This window comes from Rhipicephalus microplus, unplaced genomic scaffold (genome assembly GCF_043290135.1).
Source record: "Rhipicephalus microplus isolate Deutch F79 unplaced genomic scaffold, USDA_Rmic scaffold_21, whole genome shotgun sequence".
Taxonomy (NCBI): Eukaryota; Metazoa; Arthropoda; class Arachnida; order Ixodida; family Ixodidae; genus Rhipicephalus; species Rhipicephalus microplus.
In genome coordinates this window covers 6914294-6925095 of record NW_027464594.1, presented here as the reverse complement: position 1 = coordinate 6925095, position 10802 = coordinate 6914294, and the positions used below count along the sequence as shown (strand labels likewise).

Genomic DNA, 10802 nt, shown 5'->3' with positions numbered 1-10802 from the left:
TCGCTCGTCATGCGGCGCCACATGTATAGGCCAGACAGGGAGGTGTGTAAGGATTAAAGAGCATGAATTGGGTGTACGTAGCAAAGGCCTATCACATACAGCTGCACATTGCAGGCGATAAGGACACGAACCCCATTCAAGGAAAGCAGAAGTGTCATGACGTCATAACCAGACAACTCGAGACGTTATCAAGGCTTGGTACATACAAAAAGGAAATAAATCACGCTTCAACATCCCGTCTATATGGCCTTGCAAAATACAGAAATCCTACTTTTGAACGGGCAAAGATTTTTTTGTATTTATGTATATTGTTGCTTTTCTGTAGCACACGTGGGTATACATTTGTTTTATGCATGTCAACATTTCAGCTAAGAGCATACATCGCTTGTACTTTGTCTTCCTTTCTTGGCATTTGTCTTACCATGTGGTGCCGTTTCAGTAGTAGGAAAGCTAACATCGGAGTTGCCCATCTGAGAACGAGCGATTGCGGATACATTAGCTTTGTTGATCGCGCATCACTGTATACAGCACAGGATACCGCACGCACGTTCACAAAACACTCGTCTTTCGTCGTCAAGCATGGTGAAGTTCAACTGTGTCGCACCTGACGTCGTCGGCAACGAGGTACCGTCGAACGTGTCTCCAGCAGTCCTCGTTGAGGTCGTCCAGTTGGACGCGGCCATCTTCGGCAGAATGACACATCACTCGCTCCTTCACGACCCCGACGAAGCTCATGAAGCCGTCCAGAGACTGTATTGCCATCAGCCGGTCCCTCACCAGAGCCGCGAGCTCTGATTGGTCGAGTTTAGCTCTTCTAGCAACCTCTTCAAGCAGGCCAGGGTATCGGGAGACGCGGTCCACAGCTCTCGTGACATACCTGCATGCATGCGCGTAATGCGGCATTGGCCTAATTGCTGTAAGCGGCACTTTGAAGTAAATGGTGGAGGAATGCGTTACAAGTCGGACATTATTTAGCTCGGGGAGTAGTCACATAACGCAGTGTTGTTAAATATAAGTCATAATGTTATGCGTAGGGTGGCGTAATTAAACTCGGCTAAAATAATGATTTCTTTTTCCCGAAGGTGGTATGTCCCTCGTAGCTCTGTACCATCTGCGCCACCGTGGTGGTCTAGTGGCTAAGGTATACACGGCTGCTAATCCGCAAGTCGCGTTATCGAATTCCGGCTGCGACGGTTGCATTTCCGATGGAGGTGGCAATGTTGTAGGCACGCGTTCTAATATTTGGGTGAACCTTAATTTTTTTTAAAGAGCCCCAGGTGGTTAAAATTTCCGGAGCCCTCCGCTACGGCGTCTTCCTTATACATATGGTGGTTTGGGGACGTTAAAATGCACATATCAGTCAATCAATCAATAAATTAATCAATCAATCGATAAATCCACGCTGCCTCATTGGAAAGCGATCGTACCATACTCGTACGGCCTCCAAACAGCATGTTCCACAAATCTAATCAATTTAAAGAACTTTGACAGCAGCACTTCGAAAACAGATATCTAATGAGCAGCTCTATGTCTGGTGGTCATAGGCGGCGGACGGCAGGTCGTGTAACGGTACTGGTACTAATGGAATGTGAACTTAGTTGAAAGCGGCGCGAAAGTATTGAGTATTATGATACGACGGATGCGGCCGGCATAGAACTGATAAGACTTAAGAAGCAAAAGTTAATGGTAGGTTTACGCCAGAAGAAATCTATTCACTTCTTACTAAGAAGCTGCAAAACTGTAAAAAAGAATTGTAAAACTAATTTTGCGGCATTGGTTTACTGAACTTATCCGAGGAGGCGTCCATTGAGCAAGAAACAACAAAAAGACTACCGCATGTGGACAAGGAGCGTGAAGAAAATCACATGATAATATTATAAATATAACAACAGAAATGTGCCATTTGCTACCAACACATCACCACAACTACGATGTCATTATAAGATACGCCTTAGTGGAGGGCTCAGAATAAAGATTGGCTTCCTCGGTTTCACTGCCTCAGAGGCGGCAGCCTGTGCGAAACTTTTCAAGTGACAGGGTTGCTTTGCGTGACGTTTTGTCGCTGGTGCCCAACGATTGATGCCACTACTTGGCCGTCATTCTTGCACACGAAACTTGAAACGCACTGAATGACTTCGAAGTGGCTTGGACGAAAGAAGGGAATTGTATCGGAAGGATGGCGCAAGGGATTCGATCACGGCTACTGTATATAACATTGTGAAAGACGCATCCGTATTACAGGTTCGAAAATGAGGCGGGCTTGACAAGTAAAAATGGTCAAACAATGTGCCTGGAATTGATGAGTATGCTGACTACACCTTTGCGAAGGCATGAAGCCGAATCACGGTTGAAGACTCTTCTTTAGGTAGTTAAAAAAAACAGCCTAAAGGGGCCCCTCAACACTACTCCAAGGTGTCATTCAATAAAAAAGCCTATTGCCTTACAACACGACTGGCGTAGAAAGTTTTAGAACTTCTAAGCATGAGCAGAGTTACAGGGATTCATTGATCGCTTCAACTGCTGTCTACTTTCGTTCTAGCAAGCACTCTGAAAACTGTGCAGGAAAGGGAAAGGGGGAGGTGACGAGGGGTCAAGATGGTCCGTTCATTTGTCAGTGCATGTCAACACTTTCCCGTTTTACGTTCGAACGCGGGTTTACGTCTATTGCGATCGCAAGCGTGCGTGCGCGGTTACGTGGCGGCATCCTGCGACGACCACGGTAACTATGCCAACGGCCGTGGCGTTTGGATAAATATGTGTCAGTAATATAGTTATAGGTCTTCACTGTTAGCTCCCGAAAAGAGAGATCTCTAATTTGATTAATTGTATCGCTGTCATACCTGCAGTGCCGTCTCATTACTATTCCCACAAGATATATAGATGTTTGGTTCGTAACGCGTTTCCGCACATTACAAATAGACACCAAGCCTTGGCCTACAACATTCCCACGACACTTAACACACACGATAGTACTATCAACTGCAAAAAGAAACATTTTTCCTCAATGACTTCTTAAAAATATGCATAACAAACTATTTTTACAGATTGTGTAATATTAAACACCATAATCTTTCTTGGGGACCTTCCACGGAAACATTTTGGTCTGTCTGTCTGTCTGTCTGTCTGTCTGTCTGTCTGTAGTTTTGTCTGTTTGTCCGCCCTAACGATACCTCAAACGGAACCAAACCGCCAACCCCATACGCAGCGCCCACCAATATTGCTCAAGGTTTAGCGTTAATAGTGGCGCGATTTTCAAACTAAAAGCAATTATTGCGCATATCTGCGCAATAATTGCGCAGAATAATTGCTCATATCTGCGCAACTATTGCGCGTACCTCATTGTGTACCTTTCTTATGTACCAAAGCGATGATACATACTCGGCGAATTACTGTGCTCAAGTGTTTATGAAATATTCCTTTTTGTTTGTATACCTTGGCCTGTCTTTTATTTTGTCTTCTGCTTATATTGTTTTCTGCTTTATAATATTTGTCTTTTTTTTCATTTTATTGCATTTCGTTGTCACCCTGTCAGTGCTGACATAGGGTGGACGGTGCTTAGTAAAGCTGCAATAACTGCAGCTTTTTTGCCGTCTCCCCATTTTCGCCATTGTATCTGTTTTGGTGAAAATAAATAAATAAATAAATAAAGTCACAACAACGCCTTGATGTTTTCTATGTCTGCCTTTATACTAGAAGAGGCAGACACAAGTAACTCTAAGGAATGTAGCGTTTAATCGCGCTGCGCTGACAGTGCAACGCGATGCTCAAAAAGGTGTTTCCAACGCTTTGCTACGACGTCACGGTGGTGGCACCAGCCCGTCGTATTTTTTCTCATAATTTAGTCTGGTGTAAATTACTTCTAACATGTTACATCTAGTATCATGTTACATCTTACGTTGTATTAGCGATATGAATATATGTGTGTTCACTTAAGTGTATATATGTGTCTTTTTAAAAGTTTATAAGTGCCAATGTGTCAGATAGCCTGCGCATGGCGTATTAGCTTTTTGGAATACGTGTTGTAAAATAATCAGTTAGGGAATGATTTTTGAATTAGTATGTATTGTTCACGGTTCATATTTTACTTGCATGTTATGTACTCGTGATCATGTACAGGTCACCAGGGTCATTGTCAGGCCGCTCTAACGGCTTTTAGCCTTGGTGCCCTGCAAGTTGTGTCTCGTAAATAAAAAATAAATTTGAAATCTAATTTTTTATAAATAAGAGGATACGGTTTCTAGTGGCAGCAAAGTGTAATTCGTAAATTCAAGGCCCCACGATGTGCTATTATTTTTTGCTCGCGTGTTTCCAGGAGCTTAGACTAGCGATGAGCAACATTGCAGAACATGCTGAAGAATTGCTCCAGGTTCCCTATAAGTGAATATTGGATTCATACGCCAACTTTGTGGGTTTTGATTAGTTACACCGCTTGCACTGTGGTCGAGCTGAGATACATCAGAGTCGGGCAAGCGATGCACTGCAAGTCGTGCAATGGCTCTGGCCGTTCTTTCGCCCACTACCAGGCATACTACTCTGCGCGTAAGCCCTATGGTGATCTATAATACTTCCTCATCTCAAGCGGGATGACCAGTATAGCCCTTTCACCTCTGGCTCACATTTATTTGTCGTTTCTGCTTTTCCAATGTCGCATCCACCTCATGCACATTTTTTAAAGAGCGAAGTGCCTTGCCCTGTCTATGACTTAGTCCCTCCGTCGTTGTTTGTCGTAGCCACCCCCGGCTGCTTTTAACTATGTTCACTAGGTGGCGCTGCGTTTTCCTTTTTTTTGTCTTTTTTCTCTGTTTGTTTTTTCTTATTGTACTATATGTAATTATCCTTGACTAGGGTGCCATAGGGTGCCCGTCCGCTACGAAGAAAATAGCTTCCCCACCACCATCACCATCATCATAATAATTAACGTGAATTCATCACTAGATGGAAGGGAGGCACGTGCTGCGTGTGCGGGTTAGTGTGATATAACGAACGTTCCCGACAGACAGACAGACAGACAGACAGACAGACAGACAGACAGACAGACAGACAGACAGACAGACAGACAGACAGACAGACAGACAGACGCATATAAAGTGTTACGCATGCAAGTTGAACATTTAAAGACGTTTAACGGGCTTTAAAAAACGTTATGAAGATTTCTTTAAATACCTGTCGGATTTTGAAGCTTGCTTTATGCGCGCCGCCCGTGGAACGAGACCAGAGTTTCTCCACGTCGTCTCCTCCACAGCAAGCCAATGACTGCCACAATCCGCGTCTAGGCCACCTTCGAACTTCAACGACGCTAGTGTGTAGTTTTCTTCAATCCCCTGTGAAAGCCGCCGAAAGAAAGCGGTATTGTTTGCCTTGGGTGTACACCCTAAGTACAACTCTGTTATGCACGTGTTGTGCTTGACTGAGTCAGCCAGGTCGTGGCTGTCTTGGATGCTCATGCCAGACACTGTGAGGTGCAGGTTTTTCACGGTTTTGCTTCGACCGATTGACTCAAGGATGATTTTCCACCATGGGTTTTGAGCATTTGCCTGTTGTGGACCATTGACTTTGATACGAAGATCAAGCGTATGCAATGCTGTTGCTGACCTCAGAAATTCGGCCAGTGCCAGTGATAGCCTCATATGGTCGCTACGGATGGGGATTCCCAGGACCCTCAGGCCCTGGAAGTTTGGCAGCTGACGCACAACCGCTAACAAATGGTCACCGGGCTGCACTGTCCAGAGATTTGCTCCCCAAATGGCCTTGCAGTGTAGCTCTTCGGTGCTTTGCCTGAAATCTGGATCATATCCGAGGTAGACTTTTTCTTCCGAGCCACTGTCCTTCAATTCGGCGCAAAGCCACCGTATTTGAGCATAGCTCGATGTATTCATAAGATTGACCATCTTCAGATTTTGTTTCGTTGGCAGGACCCGTAAGAAGTCTGACCACTTCGTTGTGTGCAGCATAGACACAGAAAGCGTCACTTCTACCAACACGTCATTTTGAATAAGAGGTTGGACCCAACAGTCGTACAGTGAGTGCTGCTCAAAAGGATCGTCGGATGACAAGATGGAGAGCGTGCGTATCGCACGCTTTTCCCTTATTATTCGTGACACGAGGGCCGTGTTCTCTTCTGTTCCTTTGAACCTGGAGAGTGAGAACTTCTCGATGCTCGTGTTTTCTAAAACGCCTTCAAGCACGGCCCTTTGCAGTGACCTGTTACTCGCGGACATAGTGAAGACCTTCAGGGCAGTGCTCGAGCTGAGATACTCCTTTAGAGCTTGTACATACGGGTTCCAGTCGAGTGTTATGTTTTCGAAACTTAGTTCTTCCAGAGTGGGTTTGTGTAGGAGGGTGTTAAGCAGTGTGCCAACCATCCGTTCATTAGTAATCCTGCCCCATAAGTGTAGGCCCTTCAGTGACGAGGACACCTGCAAAAGTTCACATAGTGGGCCAAAATATGCGTCCGGGTCGAGCGAATATGTCATTAAATGGAGGTTTTCGATATTCAACAGTGAAGGTAGAGTAGTAGTAAGAGTGACTATATCGGATGTGGTAATGTCAGCTAATGTTACAGTTTTAATGCCCTGATTTTTAGAGATGGAACGCAGGAGACACAAGCTGGTATTCTGAGTGGTGGAAAGCCTGATGAAGACACTGCCGACACAACGGTGTGTTGTGAGAAGCCAAAGAAGTTCTGAATATTGTAGAAGTCTTCTCGAATTGTGCTGTATGGGTGGTCGTTCAGATATGAAATTAGTTACGGCGAGTTGACCAGACACCTCGGCTTCCTCTTGAATTTCAAACATCGATCCCAGTAGCAGCTTTCGCCAGGCCACTAGCTTTGTCACAATCTGACACGTTTCGTTTTCGGACGCCGTGCAATGAACAATGTGATTTGTGACCATTGCTTCCATGGATTCCACTTTATATTCGTTTTTTTTGGAGAATGCGTTTCGTCGTCTGCCTTGAAACTCAACCTTTTGTCTTCCATGAAGCTGTCACGGCAGTCGCGCTTGTTGAAAGTGCACCTGCATAAACAATAATATTGTTCGGTGTAAAACAATTGCGATGTTAACAGTCCTTTACTAATGTTTAAGATTTGTTCTCTCTCGAATTCATTCGCAGAGTTTTGCGGTGTAAAGAAGGGATGTAGTCATGAGTGATGTGTCGTGTTCAGTTGGGACACTTGTCAGGCAACAAAGATACATGACTGCTTAACAAGGTGATCCGGGTAAGTACTTATGCTGTTGACTTGGCACGTTCCTTTTGTGTATGAAGCTCTACAGGGTGCTGACGTTGCACGCTTTCGCAGTGAAGCCTATCGATTGAAGTTACTGCTGCTCCTAGAACTAAACAGGAATGATCAGTTCTTCTCGACACATTTGAATGTCTGTACGAAATATGGTCGCTCTTGCCCGAACCTAGTGTGAAGTTTCACATATTACAGCGTTAATAACCTTCTTCCGCCGTCTCTGTTGGCGTTCCTGGAACTCGTAATTCAAAGTGAAGCAAGTATTCGTGATGAGGCAATCTGGCAGGTACCGTGGAGACTGTGAAGTATGAAACTATTTATCTCGTTGAACCTGTGATCGTAAAATAAAAATTCCGATGCATAATATGGGTTGTGTACTGATGGCGTCAAGAACAGTTGGTCATTGGCCGCCGAATAATTTGATTTTAGGTGAAAGAGTTGGCTTGCATATAACGCTAAGATTCTGGTGCTCTGTGCTGGGTAATCTTTGGTTAAGCTCGACTATTAGGGTCTTGCGCGTAATTGTTACAGAATGGTCTAATACAACCGAAAGCCCAAACAATGCTGTGTGGTCTTTGCCCAGCGTTTATATACTTTTGGTGCATAAAACCTCAACGCACAAATATAAAGCGAATCACCGCGTGTGCCTATATAAATTTGTTCTACAAATATATATGTTTGGCTACCATGATGGCCCGCAGAGAGCAGCTGAGACAAGCGCTGACACTGATTAACTACTGCTGTATACTTCTTGAGGCCACCCATATAAATGCCAGAACCACATAATCCTACATGCGAAAGTATGGGAAGAGCAGGTATTGAATGAGCAACAGGAGAAGTAAACAATGGGGATGCGCACGCGATCTTCATCCTCCCACGGGAGGAACATATTTGAAGTACCATTGTTACAGGCGTGTTCTTTCCTTCATTCGTTGCGCTTGCTAGGCAAGCCAGATATGTTCTTTCTTGCTTTTGCCAAAAATGAAGGCCTGGACTAATTAACAGGCATGATCTGTCGGCCAAGTGGTCAACGCTGTATGCTCCTTTGTCAATATATTTAGGCTTAGGACATGTTCCATAAGCATTTACAAAGCGGTGAGTTCAACCAATATGAATATTACCGTAATACAAAGCTATGACTTATTCCAGAGAGTATTTGCGATGAATGTGGTAGACTTCGTGCTTGAATCTAACCCCCCCGCCAGAAAGAGCATCCCGATCTAGCTTACTAAGCTTTACTCTGACACATGAGGTGACAGTAAGTGCATTACTTAAATAGTGCACTCTGTCAGCTGTATGACACGTAGGTGTGGCGCGGTGTATTGTTATACGTGTTTCGACTTCCCAAAATTATAACATGATAATTACGAACGCCTGAGTTGAGGGCTGTGGAAAACTTGACTATATTACAGTAAACGGGGCGCCACGATTTTCCTTTTGCTGAAAACTGACCACGGCAGCCCGGGATGATCTTCGGATGAGCAGCCGAACGCTGTAACCACGAATTCGCTGTGGCCAACTGTATGGCACATGCCATACCCTTGCCATTTGGTAAGAATTACTTCGCGCAAACTGGGCGCTGCATAAAGAAGTGACTTAAGCAGCATGTTAAAAAAGAAAGTGGTGTAAGGAAAGAAGCTCAGCTTGTTTTTTATTAACTCGTGCTGCAGTTATCCTACGAGATTCGGCAATACGTAGATTTTTGCCATTGAGAACAAGGCTCGCCTTGGAACTGTTGCACATGCAGAGGAATGGAGAATACGGTATCAGTGCTACTTCCGTTTTGTTTGTAACCATTAAAATAATAATTCATGCATGCCCATAATCGGTATTTTAATCTGGTGTTACGTACACACAATGTGGTCTTGCTACGCTTGAGCAGGAGATGCGATGTGGCTGTTCTAATAAATGCACATAAAGTCATTGTCGGTGCTCTTCTAAACTCTTAATTTGTGGTCTGTTTTGTTTTGTCCTGACGTTCTGACCTATACTTCTGTGTTCTAACTTGGCGCAACCAAAGTTTTATTGGTTCAGCAAGAAGTGCCTGACATTTAAAAATGAACTATTCAATAAATAGCCAATTAACACTATATAAAATTTATGTCACTCCAAAAAAAAATCTCATCTGTACAATAATAATATATGAGTTTACGCCCTAGAGCCACTATATTTGAAATTGAAGGAGGCCGTAGTGAGGGACACTGATATCTTTTATTATCTGATATTCGTTACCCTACTTCTAAATTTATGTGTCTAGGCCTTAAGCATTATGCGTCCATCGCACTATGGCCGCCACGGTCGACATTTAATCGCGCATCCTCCTGCCCTATAGTTAGGTACCATAAGCACCAGATTAGCGTGGCAGATTACAGCTGTGAATGTTTTAGATGCCACATAAAAGTTGACGTGAGTGCTCACGCTGTGGATATCGATGCGGGGGTGGAGGCAAGCCGGTAGGCGATGCCTTCCGACCATATCACTGAACAGGCCCAAGCCCAACAGGCACAGTAGTCCAGGCTAGGCAGCAGAGTGGCCTGACGTCCAACAGGCACGAGTTTCGCTAATCGTGACTCGAACCGTACCAAGTACACGAACGACCTGGCAGCCGAGGTGACTGGGCAGCAGCTACGTAGACTTGGAGCGATGAACCACCCAAGATCTAGCTGGCCCGACCTGACGAGCTTCTCTTTGCAGCATGATGTGATGCCGATGGTGATACCAATCATTCGCACCCACCCAGGAGTGAAATTCGACTTTTAATTGATGGCGATGATTCCAAGAGGAATGTCAAAACCTACGCCAGGAGATACGCCAGGAAACGTGCGGCAATCGAATTTGTGGGGAAAAAAAGCTAAAAAATCAGAAAGAGAGAAGGAAGGAGAAAGAGAGAAATATATGCAGAAAACATTATCTATGGAGAAGCTACAGTATTTGTGATACTTTTGGTGGTTTTAAGGCAGTGCTACATAGACTAGTTTTAGGCATTCAAAATAACCCCTATAAAGCAATAAAGAAAAGAATGGTATTTTATATGTACTGATAATATCATTATGGCCTTCTGTTAGTTTCCTTCGTATAATTAAATACAGCCTCAAGTGTGCCCCTGTCAAGGTGCCCTTGGGGCGACGTCCCCAAGTAGAGTAATGCCCTTGTGGGAAGCTCAAAACCACTTTTTTTGAAAAGGTCGTTTCAGATGTCTTTGCATATGCGATTCGCCCGCACCCAGTTAGGCAAGTTGGCGAAGAAATAGACACACTAACAAAAACGATCCAGAAAATTGTTGTATGACCTCTGTGAAATTTAGCAAACATTGATACAAATAATAATGGTAACATTGAATTTGGTATCCGAAAATATTAATTCATTAACAAACCTTTCATCAGTGGAGCAAACATCATGCTACTATTTACTGATGGTGAGGCTTCCAAATACATGGAGCTTGAAGACAAGCAGTCCAACTGTCAATCAAAATGAATTCATTTTGTATGTATTGTTGTTCCTTAGCTACTTAGTGAAACCCAACCAATGCAAATTTATTCTTCAAGAACTTCTTTTTGTCTTA

At 44.0% G+C, this 10802-nt stretch overlaps 1 protein-coding gene across 1 annotated transcript; it reads right to left on the bottom strand.

The window, feature by feature from the left end:
- Nucleotides 1-336: 336 nt before the first annotated feature.
- LOC142785362 (uncharacterized) lies at nt 337-9925 on the bottom strand. The gene is made up of 3 exons (XM_075883838.1): nt 9659-9925; nt 5164-7016; nt 337-877 (listed from the first exon to the last, which is right to left on the bottom strand). The coding sequence occupies exons 2-3, from the start codon at nt 6900-6902 to the stop codon at nt 574-576; spliced, it is 2043 nt and encodes a 680-aa protein (XP_075739953.1). The 5' UTR covers nt 6903-7016; nt 9659-9925; the 3' UTR covers nt 337-573.
- Nucleotides 9926-10802: the final 877 nt, after the last annotated feature.

Excerpts from the sequence above, each read along its gene's own strand:
- LOC142785362 (XM_075883838.1), bottom strand. The coding sequence starts at position 6,902 with ATGGAAGCAATGGTCACAAATCACATTGTTCATTGCACGGCGTCCGAA. Across the intron at positions 878-5,163 it reads CAAGCTTCAAAATCCGACAG|GTATGTCACGAGAGCTGTGG; the intron begins GTATTTAAAGAA and ends GCATGCATGCAG.